The sequence below is a fragment of the Melopsittacus undulatus genome, chromosome Z, assembly GCF_012275295.1.
Source record: "Melopsittacus undulatus isolate bMelUnd1 chromosome Z, bMelUnd1.mat.Z, whole genome shotgun sequence".
Taxonomy (NCBI): Eukaryota; Metazoa; Chordata; class Aves; order Psittaciformes; family Psittaculidae; genus Melopsittacus; species Melopsittacus undulatus.
The window spans coordinates 91,235,198-91,251,771 of record NC_047557.1 but is presented as its reverse complement, the minus strand read 5'-3'; the positions used below and the strand labels follow the sequence as shown (position 1 = coordinate 91,251,771).

At 36.8% G+C, this 16,574-nt stretch overlaps 1 protein-coding gene across 1 annotated transcript; it reads right to left on the bottom strand.

The window, feature by feature from the left end:
* Positions 1–349: 349 nt before the first annotated feature.
* WDR88 (WD repeat domain 88) lies at positions 350–16,530 on the bottom strand. Its single transcript, XM_005155149.2, is given in 11 exon segments — positions 350–487; positions 1,914–2,006; positions 2,394–2,462; positions 4,972–5,054; positions 6,110–6,294; positions 8,765–8,894; positions 9,729–9,867; positions 10,348–10,404; positions 12,492–12,599; positions 15,737–15,847; positions 16,387–16,530. Coding segments are annotated over 11 exon segments (1,257 nt in total).
* Between the last annotated feature and the right edge of the window lie 44 nt (positions 16,531–16,574).

Here is a 16,574-nt window from a genome sequence, read left to right as displayed (position 1 = left end):
GGAAGCATGTAAATAATTTACATAAACACATTTTCTTCAGTCAGACTGACCTTCAAGTGGTATATTAATTTAAAATTGTTTAAAATTCACCAAAGAACAGGTAAGTAATTTTATTCTCTAGTACCAAGCACCATAAGTAAAATTTCTACTCCTGTGGATTTTAGTCTTTATCTGATACATCCCAGCGGTTTAGTGGATAAGTAAGATCTATTTTATTATTCTTCATACAGACTACTACAGTAGAGCAAGGTTAGAGGAAAGTCTTAGCTTTATACATGTGTTACATAAAGATGTACAGACACTCCACTTACACTAAAATGCATTAACATCCCAAGACTCCTAGTTTAATTTAAAGATCAGGAGAAACAGAAGGTGGCAATGACAAAATTTTTCTCAGTGGAGAAGGCAGACGACAGAAGACACACTTGGATATCATTTGAGAGTCACTACGTTGCAGGCACAAGAAAGGTCTTTCACAATCTTCACACTGGTGTAAATATAATTTAAAAAGAATGGCATTTCAGTTAATCACCTATGACACATATGCATTAATTCACACATGAAGGTGCAGCTCCATATACGCATGTACATCTATATCTAGGTTTGAATTCTGAGATGCACTGAGTCCGTGTGGTTTGACATAGATAGTGCTGCACAAAATTTATTCCTGGGATGAATGGTTTGGAGGGTTTTTTCTGACTAAATCCCTATTTTTATGTGAACTCTGATTTTATTTCTTTCAGCTAATAAACTACAATACTTTACTTTTTGTGTGTCTTGGTGGCTTTTAGCTGTCCTACCTCGGCGATTAGAACTAGATGGCTTGGGACTTTTTTTGTTTACTTTTTTTACCTGATCATTCTCTGGCTAAAGGAGACATGAAGAAAGAAAAACAACAAATAGAAAAATTGTCAGATTACAATAATCTTAGATGAACTATTAAGCCACTACAGTCAGTACAAATAAGTTTTTCTACTGACTACACACATACGCATGAAGTTTAAGGCACTTTTATCAGAGTCAATTTCCTACTTGTGAAACTATTTACAAAAAGGTTGAGACATTTTTTTAATTTTTTGTATGCTTTAAGTATTGCTAAAATGCACCAAAAAAAAAAAAAATCCTGTATCAATTTTGACCATATCCTCACATTTTTGTTAGTTGATGCTTTTAGGAATGTACACATTTTCACTGCTGGCATGTTTATAAAACTTATTTAAAAGCTTAAAAAGCTGCTACCTGCTTTTGAATACCTGCTACTGAACAAGAAAGCCTGATAAAAATAATATAGAAGTAAGAGAAAAAAGAAGTTCTTTTTCATGCACTTTCAGTTAATACTTATTGACAAGGACGAAAATGTATACAAGCTCTTGCAAATCCACTACCAAAACCAACTGATGAACTGTAATAAAAAGCATGTCTCAATAGCATTAGGCTTGTTAATCTTCTCCTTTCTTAACACCTCTATCTGATTTATGTTTTAGAAGTCAGAATACATACAGTCTCAGCTTTAAAAAGACACCCCTTTCAATTCCTATTAGCTGTTTAATGTTCAGGAGCACATGAATATTACCTGCTTTGTTCTAGTAATGCTCCTGTCTAAGTGGCCAATTATACTGCAGAAACATCATGAATGGAAAACCAGAATATATTTCTTTTTTAAAGTACACATACGTGTCTGTTTTTTCTAAAATCAAAAATGCACCTGTATATGAAAATTGGTGTCCTTACCAAAATTGATTTTTAAAAAGGCCTACATCCCACTCACAAAAAAGGATTTGACAATTTTTGCAGAGAGAACAAACATAATAAATTTCTGTTTTCAGCCTAGAAATCTGACAGCTTTCCTTTAACATTCAAATTTGCTTTCTGAATAAAATACAAGGTATAATTAAAAAACAAAGTGATTGAACCTGAGCAATTTTTGAGCCTCTTTCTTTTCTGATTTCTGTCACTGAAGGTACATCGTCCATCTTCTCAACATTCCACAATCGCAAAGTAGAATCCTGAGAAAAAGATGCAATTATTTTGATAGATTTGCATACTACCAAAAGAGAGATTTACATCATTTCCATACGGAAGAAATCGCATCTCATCAGCTGAGGCCTCTCAAAACGAGAGCTAAACTCTCTCACATTTAAATATCATGTCTTTGGAAACTATCTTTAGCAATCTGAAACTGCCCGCGCATTTTAAAAAAACCAAAAGTAAAGTTACTTACCAAATTCAAGATCTTCTGTAGTTGCTTGAGAAAAATACTCATCACAACTTAGCACTTTCATGAGCAACTTGACCATTGTTAAATAATCCCCAAAAAGCCAAATACAAGGAATGACATATGCACATGCATTTATATGTCAGTTCTTAAAATCACATCAGCAATTAGCAATTACCTTTGAGGCTGAAAGAACCCATTTTTTGTTTCTGCTGATGGCAACATCTGTCACCCAGTCCCAATGACCCTACAGTAAAGCAAAATGTAATTATAACACATGGCAGGGAGGGAGTGGGGGAAGAAAGAACTTATTATTTTTATTATAATAAAACCAACTATTTGTACCATAAATCCATTTTGAAATGCAGTGAGAAAATTCTTATCTAGACTGCCTGAAGGCTCATCAAGAAAAAAAATTTATGGAGTTCATACTTTCCTACAGATACCTGAAAACCAGTGGTTGTTACCATCTCTCGTAAGCAGACTCACAGTTGAAGCACTCAGAAGAATGACAGCTACACAGCTACCATGGGTTTAAGCTCTATTTAAGCATATATCCTTTCTGGGTTTTAAACAGTTTAAAGAAATGTGAAGAGAGAGTGGACTTCTGACACTTATTACCTAAAAACTCTTGAGGCTGTTTATCAGGTGGTAACGGAGGCAGGAGCTGCGAGAACAGACAGCAACTTCCCCCCATTTTAACGGAAGGAAACAGTTCCAAAAGTAGGCCAAGTCAAGCAGCCCTGTAAGATATCCTTGTTCACATAACAGCAGCACAACTGATTTGAGGTTAACAGCATTGAGGCAGCATAAGAATAGAAACAGGTTAAACTCTAAAAGAAATTATTAACCAGCTAGGGAGGTTACTCCAACATGGATGGTATTAACAGATAAAATTCCTAGAGTTTAAAAAGGCATGGTTATCATTTTGATAGAGAAATGCCACACATGAGAAATACAATGTAAAATGAACATATACTTTTCCATCACACAGCATTCAAATATGCATACATGAAGTGTGGTTTTCATAGCAGGATCTTTAAAACATGTTTTTAAATTTAGTTATGAGCCCAGAATATTATTCTACCACAGCATGGATACTAAACTGGAATTCTCCATAGTTACAAAGATACTAGCATTTACACAGATTCCTTCTTTTTTTGTGGGAAGCCAAGTTAGTTACAGTGACTGCTGTGAACTGGGAAATTTGCAGTACTTGTGTTGTATAAAGCACCAATACTGGTGTACTGTTACTGCTCAAAAGGTTTAATTAGCACAGTTCCAGTTCCAGAGTGTAGGTAAGCTTACCTTTAAGGCAACAAGCGTAAGGCACAGGCTCACAAGCTCTCCTATATGAAGATGTTATTTTGAATGTGACAGCAGTTGAAAGCTACTTTTAAGCCCAAGGTTTAGCATGCAAGTGATCTTTTCTGAGATCTTCCAGGTACGTTTGTTCACGAGTGTTTTAATTATACATCTTGAATAGCATATGCAGTAAGTAAAAAAAAGGTAAAAAAACCACTAAATCATAAGGAAAGACTCAATGTTGCAAAAATCTGAACTAATGACATTGCATGACTTTTCTGAAACTAGTATTTGCAAAATGCATGCACATAACTCTATGAACACTGTTAATCTAGAGCACCTCCCTTATGAAGACAGGGTAAGAAAGTTGGGGCTGTTCAGCCTGGAGAAGAGAAGGCTGCATGGAGACCTCATAGCAGCCTTCCAGTATCTGAAGGGGGCCTACAGGGATGCTGGGGAGGGACTATTCATTAGGGACTGTAGTGACAGGACAAGGGGTAACAGGCTGAAACTTAAACAGCAGAGGTTTAGATTGGATATAAGGAAGAAATTCTTTACTGTTAGGGTGGTGAGGTACTGGAATGGGTTGTCCAGGGAGGTAGTGAATGCTCCATCCCTGGCAGTGTCCAAGGCCAGATTAGATGAAGCCTTGGGTGATATGGTTTAGTGTGAGGTGTCCCTGCCCAAGGCAGGGGGGGTGGAACTAAATGATCTTAAGGTCCTTTCCAACCCTAACTATTCTATGATTCTATGACGGTACAAAGCAAACCTAATGAGAGGTGGACTTTCTTAGTGTATATTATGCAGGTATCACTTTCTGCCTCAAATTTTGGCTAGTATTACCATGGATATGGAAGAAAAGGCCTAGCTCTAAGGATAGCTAAATGCTGAATGGCTACCTCATTTACAAAACTGTCCCTCCTAAGAAATGTAAGATGTTGGACCACATCCCACCACTATAAGTAGCGACATAAACTGTGTAACTGAGCTAAGCGCAACACAGATATTTGAATTTCTTCTAAATGCTTCCCTTTTAATGTACTGATTTCGGTGGACATAAACGAGCATGTAAACACACAGATGCAAGAGTGTGGCATTTCAAAATTAACATATGCACTATTCAGGCTCTTGTTCCTTGATGGAAGAAGGTCTCTCCTAAAACATAGGTACAAGTCCATTCAGCACAATCCTTACATGAGCTTGGTTACAAAAAGAGAACTTTAAGAGCTTGTTAACAACTGACTTGACAAACATACTATCTCTGTAGCTAATTGTACAGGAATGTACTGTTCTAGGAAATTAAATCACACAAATCCAGGATATATTCCTGCCTGTATCTATAAAGGACAGGCAAGGGTATTTGTCAGCTAATGAAATACACAATGCTTTTGAAAACAGCAATACATTTTATACCTTCTCATCAAACTAGTGACCAAGTAAGAGCTCGGTACCTTTAAGCTTAGCTTTTTATAGGCTGCATCTGTATCCTATATAGCTACAGCTTTGTCATATCCACCAGACACAACAAGGGATGCTGAAATGTAAAATCAGAATACTGTGTTTTATCTTTGCTTTGTCATACAGACTAATAAAAGAGGCTCTTTCTAACACCGAGTCAGACTTTATAAAAAAATCTAAATAATGAGCTATTAGTCATGGCTGAACAAGATAGAAGTTCCTTTCAGCTACTTGTTAATGTTCTTAATTTTGTAAATATTAATCCGTAAATTTAGCAAGCACACAACAGAGTGGAAAAAAAAACCCCCAGATATGGAAATTTTGTTGATTTAGAAAAGTAAGGAGAATACTTTCAAAATTGTACAACTGTTAATAAAAAAGTAGAGGTTAGTGTGGAAAGCATGCTTTCATATTCAATAGTCACAGGCCTATCTGCATTTGCATGTCTTCAAGACACAGGTACCTTTTTCCCCACGGAATTGCTATGTATTTATTTTGGCTGCCTAACACAGAAGGCATTGGTTTCCTATGACTACAGATTAACCTGCTGCCACCAGTTCAGGAGTCACTTCACTCGAGTACGGAGATGTGAAGTTGCAAAAGAAACAGCCAATTAGACCACAATCTACAGAAATTCATATTAATCCATCCCAGAAGAGCAGCTGTTTTAACCCACTGACTCATGCCCAGCTCGTCCCCAAGCAGCCTTGTCCCCAGCCAACTCCCCAGTTTCTATACTGAGCATGATGCTCTCTGGTGTGGAATATCCCTCTGACCAGTTCAGGTCAGCTGTCCTGGCTGTGCTCCCTCAGTGGCAGAGCATAAGAAACTGAAAAGCTCTTGATTAGGGTAAGCACTACTGAGCAACAACCAAAACATCGGTGTGTTACCAACATCATTCTCTGACTGAAGCCAAAACACAGCACTGCACCAGCTCCTAGGAAGAAAGTGAACTCTACCCCACCCAAACCCAGGACACCTGGACATCATTTTCTCATAGTCAAACATGTTATAATTGGAAATGATGAATTAATTACCTACATGATTACAGAGTGGTCATTCATGGTTTATCTGAGATGTTCTATACATAGGTATGATTATACATTGTGCACTAATAGAAAGATAACTCACCATCTTGGCTAAAAACGCAGGAACTAACAGAACCCTCATGTCCTTCATTCAGGGAAACAGGTTCACGACACTGAAATTCTCCTCTGTTTATATCCCATATTTTTAAACTTTTGCCCCAGGATGCTGTGCACAAGTAATGACCATCAGAGGTAAAGCAGCAATCTGAGATAGCATTGCTGTGTCCCCTGAAATACAGATGAAAACTACAGGAAGAATGAGATTTGGTGACCATTACAAATCTCTCAAAGAACCTCCTGCAACATCTTCCACCCTGTCCATCGAGTAAAGCATCTTAAGTGTATTCTGAATTTTAACCATATGAATAGTTACGTAAAATCTCTGGAGCTGCTTACAAACTCACAGTCAGCACAGTCTTTTAAATCTCTTATGGGATTAGGTCATTTTGCAGGATTGAAGCCCAGCTGTTAAATGCTGAACAGAGCTTAACAAGAAATTGCTCAGCAGCTACAACATATCTTAATAAATTACCAAAAAAAAAGAAAAAAAATCATGAAGTAAATAGCATGCATTTATCTCTACATTTAAATTTCAACTCAAACATTCATAGGAAAAAGATTAAACAATTCTAGATTCAAGTCTAATTTTGGAAGCAGCAATACGCATCAGAAAAGAAATCTGGATGTTCCAGAACTGGGTGGGGTCTCCAGTGCTTCCTGAAATCTACAGTGGGGAAAGGATTATGAGCATCTCTTACAGGAAGCAATGCTGTAGTCAGTGCAATTTAAAAGAAACATTACAATGTTCCAGATTGAATTTCCCATCCAAAGTAATTCCTAATTCCTCAAAGACAATTTTATTACCATGCTTAAAGGCAGACTCTCTCTCTCTGGTTATTGTTTTAAGAATTTAAAGTGAAATTACTTGAGTATATTTAAAGCCATTGATACTTTTAACAGTTGATTTGACATCCCTATTGTTGCATACTTCCTTCTAAAAATGATAACAAAATCCTAAATAATGTCCTTACTGACTTCAGTGAGAAATGTAGGCAAGTGAAGGCTCAGGAGATCACACTGAGCAATGCTCCTGGCACTGGGCATGACCTTCTCCAAAAGCATACAGGTAAAAATAACCTGGAAAAACAATTTCTGTTCTCAAGAGCGTGTTTGTAATTGATTCACTGTGAAAATGAAAGTACAGACTGCACTGTGGTCCTGAAACCTGTCCTATTTCATACTTCCATTAATAATGTAGATAATCAGATAAAAAGTACAGATATGAAGCTAAAGAGGGTCTGCAGTTATACAAGGGAAAAGGTTAAAATTAAAAATTTATAATTATCTTCACAAATTGAAGAAATTTTCAAGAAAATAAAAGGTTTATAACCATCTCTATGGGAAACAGTTATCATCACTATAGTGTGCAACAGTCTCACAGTTTTTGATCAATAATCTGACACATGGAGTCTGATTTTGTCAAGTCTGACATTCTGTAGTAACATACAAATAATCAACTGCCCAGATAAGGAGTTGGAACAACGGATTACACTGCAGATCTCTAAGAAGTGTGTAACAAATACTGACTCCTCTTCACCAGCATGCTGTCAAGCAGAGTAAATCTCTTTGTATGAAGAGGCGCATCCAGAGAGAAGCATGTAATAATGATTAATTACATATTTTTTCGAGTTAGAGGGAATACATTATGGGGTCATATAATTCAAGAAAATGTGGGCCAGTTGGAAAGATTTCAGAGATCAACAAGAATGATCAGTAAAATAGGGAATAATAATTATATGTTAAATGAATAAGGATGGTTTAATCTACTAAAAAGATTACTCCAGCAGCTATAATAGAAGTTCTTGGACATATATGAAAATAAGCTATATTAAAGTTCTTGGACATATATGAAAATGTAGAAGAAAATAAGAGAATAATTTGATCTCCATGTTTGAAGTGGATCTGAACAGAAACATACTAGCTCAAGCTGCAGCCAAAATAGTCCACCTTAGGAAATCCTGTTTAATGATTAATGCAGTGAAACAACGGAACAGATTGTTTTAAAGTCTGTCAGGTCTTAAACAGAGCTCATTAGGAGCCGAATAGGTCATCCTATGGTTGTTCTGAAGCCCATGAATTTTATGAAAGGCGAAGGTGATCTGGTTGCAGTGCAAAACCTAATTACCACAAAATATTCTGTAAGAACTGATGATTAGTTTTCAGCTCCCAGCATCTAGGTGTATTTTCTCCTTTTCATCTGTATTATTTTTGCTTCACGCTACAATGTTTTTACAGGTTTTTCTATTCTAAGTAACGTTTTATCTCCTCATTCCTCAATTCTTATGCATTTTTCCCAATTAGTAGAAATTGAATGAGAAGTTTACACTGCAGTACCATATTGCATATGTTACCTTTTACCACTATATATACCCAAGAACACAGGAGGTCTAAAAAAAGAAAAAAGCACTAGAAAAGCTTACAGCCATCAAAATACAATTTTTCAATTATTTACAGCAGGAAGCTTGAATGGACTATTTTAGTCACATTTTCTATATATGTTATTTGCTTGTGTACTACTTTCTTTAGGTCAACAATTATTGTTCATTTTCTCTAGTATTAATCTTAGAATAAATCTCTTTGATAATTGTGAAAGCTGCAAATAACGCCATGGATAATGAAGTGTAGTATTGTTTCTTACTTGTTAATTGTAATTGAGGTGGATTGTGTTATCATATCCCATAGCTTTATAGTCTTATCCTATGATACTGAAGTCACTCTCTGGTTATCAGGATCAAAACAACATCTTGTGATTGTACTTTTGTGATGACCTATACAAAATGCACCAAGTGAAACTATTAGTTATTTTGAATAATTACATCTGGATCTCCAAACACAAACACTCTAATTTCAGAATTGCTGTTACACTGGTCAGGACACCACCTCACCTACCTAACAATAAAAAACAGGCCTCACAGTAACCGCAGATATGAGAAAATACAAACCTGTACCCAGGCACTCACATACACAAATAGTGTAAATTCACATGCTGCCCCATAGTAAAATCTCTGCTCCATTCCTGAAAGTAAGTCTGGAAGTGTGGCCCTAATGCCAATGATAATGCCAACAGACTCTCAGGGAGCACTTAGCTAACCATACTTTGAGATCACGAATAGGCCCACTAAAGTAATGTAAACATAGTATGTCCTGATAGTGTCACCCAACAGAGGCAGTTCTAACACTGACAATTCATTAGTTGCACTTTTTAAATACAGATGATTTTACTATCAGGCTCTGACTGACAGGAGCGTGCCAACCATGTGCTAACTTAACATGTGTGAGACTGCTCATATATTCTGAAGCTGATTCTGCAGGAATGGCAAACTCCCTGACCTGCAGTCGTGAGTGGAAGCTTCATGGACTGAGGCCTCACTAGCAAAATTGTTATAAAAAAGAATTAGTGTTGGTCGCATTCTGGCCCATTATCTCCTTTTTATAAGCCTGAGCTAGAAAATATTGGGCTTAGCATCTTACAGGGAAGTTTCTTCTCCCTTTCTCAGATAAGGATATTTGAACTGAATTGATTCAGTTTTCTTGGTATTTTGTAATAAAAGAAGAAAAATTCAAGAGCTGCATGAGCAAGATGTAGAAGTCTTAAGTCTTACCTCGGATGTGTGCCACCACTGTTGTACTTACTGAATCAAAAACATGTATGGCAATTTCTCTGTCAGAACTAGATACCACATATCTACCATCATAAGAAATATTACAAGAAGTTGCAACGCCATCATGTTCCGCTGTCCACTGAAGAGAAAATGAAAAGCTTTAGAAACATGTTTGACAGGTAGAGAGAGTCTTACAGCAGACATGATATAATCTAGAAGCAGCTTCAGAAAGAAGGCTTTTGATGTTAGTTTGTTTTGGTAAAAGCTGATAAATGTCTTTATATCCAATCTTTCTATCTTTGCATTAGCAATAACCTTAAAATTAGACAAGGCCACCCTGTTCAAATCCCCAAATGTTAATTTAATCTTAAATATATCTGTTGAGACAGGTTATTATTATCATACCCTTTTATAACTGAGACATCTTCATCAAGAGACTTGCCCAAGATCAAGCAATTAACAGTATAAGAAGTAGGACTAGAAATTAAACCTATCTACCCTAACTATATTGTATTGTGCTAATGAAGAATGTTGTGTTTTCTTACTTCTCAATGACAAAGCAATAAACCTGAATTTTACAGTTGTACCTTCTGCAAGATGCATTCAAAAGGATACATACAAGCATTTTTCCTGTTTCCATATCCCAAGCCTTGACAGTGTTATCATATGACGATATGTGACAGGACAAGGGGTAATGGGTTGAAACTTAAACAGCAGAGGTTTAGACTGGATATAAGGATTCTTTACTGTGAGGGTGGTGAGGTACTGGAATGGGTTGCCCAGGGAGGTTGTGAATGCTCCATCCCTGGCAGTGTTCAAGACCAGGTGGGATGAAGCCTTGGGTGGCATGGTTTAGAGTGAGGTGTCCCTGCCCATGGCAGGGGGGTTGGAACTAGATGATCTTGAGGTCCTTTCCAATCCTAACTATTCTATGATTCTATGATATTACCATTCTAAAAATATTAATGAAAACTGCAATCAATGTTTTCACTTCAAAGGAATATTAAAAAGTAACTGACAACTTTTAATTCTGACAATATTTGACATCCCCACACCCACTAATTTAAAAAAGGTTTTTAAAGGCCACAGCAAAAATTATTGCATAGCTTAGCTGAGATAGAAATTAATAATAAAAATGTCATGTGCGTAATTTTCAGTGCAAGCAGTAATCTCAATTTCATTTCATCCATTACAAGGTATTTAATTACTTCTAACATCAGAATAATTTTAAAACCATTACAATGTATTTTCTTTAATGAATGTGAAGTGTTCTTGTCAGTAGGGTTTTTTGGGATTTGCAGTGGTTTTGTTGCTGGGTAACCCTCTACCACAAACACTGCTCTGCACATACACAAAGCCACATTAGACAACAAAGCTAGTCAATGTGAGTTTACTAAAACTGGCAGGGTTTCCATTAAATGGGAGGTCAAACATTTGTCTCTTGTAGAGTTTCATTAGAATATTCCAAATACCTACAGTAATACTGAAAGTCACCTGATGTAACAAATGTTTTTAGTACTGTTGAACTTTAAAAAATAAAAAGCCACATTAATTGTCACTTTTATACATTTGTCTAAGAATCTTTATGCATTAACATTCTAAAAACTAAAAATACAATTATTAAAATATGTTTATTTTCTCCATATATTCCTGCAACCCATACTTCCTGCATATTTCCCCCTACTTCCTGCAAGCAACACATCTCTGCTACTAAGCAGAAACATGTAATGCAAAAGACCATAAGAAGCTTATGAATCGGTGGCATTTTGGATTGGAGAGTGGTTTCCAGAGCTGCATGCAATGGTACTTTACTTGCTGTTTCACAATCACAATAGGCAGTATAGCATGTGCACTATTCAGTAACCAAAAAACTAATTGGTCAACTCTAAAATCTAATAAAAATTGATTTAAACTATGACTTAATGATAAAATGCACCAGAAACAGAATCCCTGGAAGCACTGCATTACCTGCTTAACAGAATGTTAATATATGCTGCAGTTGTTTTAATTATTAGGGCCACAGACTGACACTGGATTAAGAGGCATTTCTTCTTTAATTGACAAGATAGGCTTAATGGAAAGGCTATAGAATATTAATAAATGATACAGACAGAAAATAATTTTTATGAAGATATAAATCTCACTGACAGATGAACCCCTCAACCTTGGCTAATTCAATGTTCTTTTATACCAGTGATATGTACTTATATACTCCCTTCAGAACATATGGCAAAAATAGACTGACAGCCCATATAACTCAGAAACAGAATTAAATGAGTCTTTTACTCTGAAAGAAACCATAATCTATCAGGCTACGCTCTCTATACCTATTAGACTATTCCAACATGCATTTCAGAGAACAGAAAGGTTGTTTAATTCAGCATACATTGTACAGAAAATGAAAAAGATTTAAGAGCTCCCGTACAAACTGTAGGTGAGAATAGGGTGAAATTTATGGTAGTTCATGTGGATAAAGGAGTCTGGCAGTAAAAAGAGTATGGACAGCATAAATGACAGTGCAAGGATGTAGAGAAGTAGAAGGAGTAGATGGAGGAACGGAGATGTAAGGTAAAATTTTAACAGAATGACTTATGAAGCACCAAATTCAGGAAAAGAAGTTTGATGTCATACAACTTGGAAAATCATAGGAAGGAATGAAAAAGTAAATTATTTATTCAAAATTTTGTACTAGATGTTTTCAGATGCACTGAAATTGAACCTTGACATCATGAAAAAAGGTGGATTTTGGTCTTTTTAATAAATTAAGACAGAAAACAGTCACCTTCTGTCATCAGGAGTCAAGCTGCACTCAGAAATTGGGCCAGTGTGTTGTTCTTCAAAAATGTGAATAGGAAAACCTTTCTCGACATCCTTGGAAAAATCCAAATTAGTTTAATTAGGAAATGCTTTGTAAAAAAATACAAAGCATCACAAAATATGGGAAAAACAGAACTTGTGAAGCCAGTAAACTTAGTCTTACTTTAGTTACTCTTAGAATCCCAGACTCTCTATTCCTTCTTTTTACTTCAAGACTGACTAAAACAGCATACTTCATCTAGCAGGCTTCTATTTATCTCCTGCACATCACGTTAGTTTCCACCAGAAATTCCTTGAAAATAGATCTCCTTAGACTCCCATATCCAAGTCCATACCTAAATCCTGGCAAGTGTTTCTTCACAAATTTAGATTGGAAAAAACCTTTAAGATCATCAAGTCCAACCCAGCACTTCCAAGTCCATCACTAAACCATGTTCCTAACTGGCACATCTACATGTCTTTTAAAAACCTGTAGGGATGGCAACTCCACCACTTCCCTGGGCAGTCTGTTCCAATGCCTGACAGTGAAGGAATTGCTGCTAATATCCAACCTAAACCTCTCCTGGTCCAACTTAAGGCCATTATCATTTTCCATCAGCTTCTACCTACTTAGTCTGTTACACAGAGTGTTTTAAGTGATTTCAGGAAGGGACCACCTTTTTGTCATACATGTATAATGTTCAAAACAGTGCAGTCCTAACCCATGAATAAAGCTCTGAAGTTCTTTAGTAACAGAACTAAAATAATGTATCAAATTTTACAAATGGATCATAGTGCCTGACTGTAAACATCAAAATAAAACAAACTCAAGCAAAACCCCCAAACACAGACACACATACCAAACACACATACCAAACAGACACACACACGAGGACAGCTGCCATGCAAAGCAACTCACAGATCAAAGTATCACAGGATCAGCCATCATACCTTCATCTAGGCAAAAAATCTTCCATTTCCGTAATTAATCCAATTAACTCAATTTGATTTTTGTTTGCGTAAGCACCAAGAGGTTTCAGAATCAAGAAGCAGGCACCCTTCACTGTGCATTGCACTTTCTTTTTTTTTGTCTTCAGTATGAGAATAAAATCTTGCACTTCTGACCACTAGTCTCCTTTTCACCATCAAGTCTCGTGTTTAGAGCTGCTTCCTTACAAGGACTCCCACTATCCCACTCAGTTGGCACCTCTTCATAAGAGGCAAAACTGAAGTAAATTTATTTTTACTTTTTCCACTTATTTTCTGAATGTGTGTCAATGCACTACAGACCTAATAAGACACAGCTGGAATCGTTAGTAATGTCTCTTAAGACTGAAGGGGAAAAAAGAAAAAAAAAACCAAACCATCAAAGTTACTGTATGTTGTTCTATTTTTCCAAGTCAAAAAAGCATTGCAGTCACAAGTGCCCTTCCAGACTCACCTAGTCTTTGTCTGCTGTGCGCTCTATTAGTCTTTGTTTTCCAAAAGATGTGTGGACTGTCAGTGAGATACTGTCAGCTTTCAAGAAGTACTTCACATGCTTTCTCAGTGCACTCAATCATTTGGTATCTATTCTTTCAAAGGAAAAGAAAACCCTAAAGTGAAATATGTCAGGGCTGGCCTAACCCCCCGTGAGCAAGTCCTCTGTGTTCTCCTGCATTCTAATTGTTACAGCTGTTCATGCAGGATAGGAAGTTAGGCTTGTGCAGACAAAATTAATCTTACCAAAGTAAATGAACACAACCCTGCCTACACACTGCTGTCAGAAAATTCCTAATACTCAGGCAAATACTTTCACATAGATTCTGAAAAATAAATATTGCTCAAGAGATATTGAGCAAGCCTTTCTTAAAAATAAAAAAAAAAATAAAATTTCTTAGACAGATTAGCCCTCCCACACTTCAGGCAAGTGGCGCATTATAGCTTTTCCAGCAAAAACTTCATGGACCTACCATGCTTTAAAAAATAAAATAAAAAAAAATTAAAATATTTTATTTTTGGGTCTCAATTTCACTTACACGTAAGACAGCTGAACATCATTCCACTAAACACAGAAAAATACAAGTTCTATTTCTGAGTTCAGACGAAGGAGCAAAGTTTGAAATTGTCAACATGACAGTGGTTACTAAACCATAAATGTCATGACTAACACACTGAGATATTTACCTGTATTTCTCCTATCTACAATATTTGCTTAAGGTTTCCACATGTGTATTTACTTTGGAACTGATCATTAAAAGACAAGACTTTTTTAATTCTAGACTTCCTCATTTCTTAGATAGACCCATAGCCCTTAGATAACATCATGGGCTGGACAAGCTGCCTGGACTGTCTACGCTTTTGGAGTTCTTGGGCTTTTTCAGTTATGTCTGAAAAAAAGGTTTAGCTTATGGTAGAAACCTAGAATGGCATTGGTTATAAGTCAACATGTGTTGAGTTCAAATGTGTTATAAAATTAGTTCATCTGTATTCACGTCATATTAAGGTACTTCTATAACTCATTACCAATTCTTAAATTAAGTCATGACTGTTTACCATACACCAGATTAAATGGCTGCAAGCTATTTAGCGTGGCTACATTGTCAGCTTTTCTGCACAGAATTCAAGGGCTCCCATAACAATTTGTCCAAGCCTGCTTTTAGACTAAGTTTAGATTCAACACCCAGAACCTGGACACTTCCCTAGTTCAGATCTCACTGTTGCCTTGCCAGGGTGGCTGGAATTTTAGTGAAACCCCAGCTAACCACACAAAACTTGGAGGAACAAGAAAATAAGAGGTGTCAATCAAAATTTTTAAAAAAGCAAGCAACAAGTATGAAAACACTGCAGCCATGCCGATAACAACTGTGTGATCCCCTTAAGCCTGCTTCTCCACAAACAACCACACACATAACATGTGGGAAAAAGGAACTTTCTGGCAAAAAAGGGTAAGCTCTGCATATCAACTCACAGTTTTAAAATATTAATAAACCAGAGCTCCAATTCAATGTATGCCACATATGCTTAACAAGAGTCATCTTTTAAAGACTGTTCAAAGCATAGGAGTTTTAGTGTTTGTCTGTAACTGCAAACACATTTACAGCTGCTATTTTTAAACTCAAGTATCTTCAGACAGCTCCTCGCTGATTCAGTCAATCTTCCTGCCTGTATAACATTCCTTGTTTAATTTCAGCTTTAAGGTTTTTTAATTTGTTGTTGCATTCACAACATACCCAGAGCTTCACTATTTTATCATAAGCGCATGACAGTATTTTTGTGTCTCCATAGCAAAAGTGACAGGAGCTCACAATGTCACTGTATCCTCTCAGAATACTGAACTGGATCTGTAAGACAATAAAGAAGTATTTCCCTTGAAATAATTTTTGACAGCTTAGTTCACAAGGGAGAGCACAAAAGCAAGAACCAGAAAAGAACATTTAAAGTTCCATTTGCCAGGGAAGGGTTCACATCCTCTCCTGGGTACTGGGTGCACATTTACCAAATCTGGTTGAGGAAGAAAAATGGATGGATGTGGGTTTTGGTTTTATTTTTCTGCAAAGAGGTTTGGTTTGTTTTCCCAATTCTTCTTTGTTTCATGAAACGTAATATTTGTTTTTAAATCTCATTAAGTCTCTTCAAGTCTTTCAAACACTTGTTTCCTCCAGTCTGGCCCGGAGAAGGCCAGCACATGAAGCTCTTAAGCTGAGAACAGCACCTCTTAAGGTCTTAGGCCACGCATTTCAGACAAAACCATTACAAATCTTTAAAAGGCTTTTCTTCAGACATTTCGGAGTTCACTCATGACTGCACAGCACACGTTTGTGTGGTAACAAAACTAGCACAACTAACAAAAATCTAACTGCCAAAGCAACACCTTTCCAACCTCAGCGCCCAGCATCCAGCCCGCCCTCCCCTCCCGGACTACCTGCGCTGCCATCTCACGGTTATCCCAGCGACACTCTGTCGGGGAAGGCTCCAGCAGTGGCCCCACGGCCAAGAGGTCCCTATAGCTGCTCTCCGCCGCCATAGCGCCCCGCGCGCTCCCTCAGGCGGCGGCGGCAAGGCAGCGAG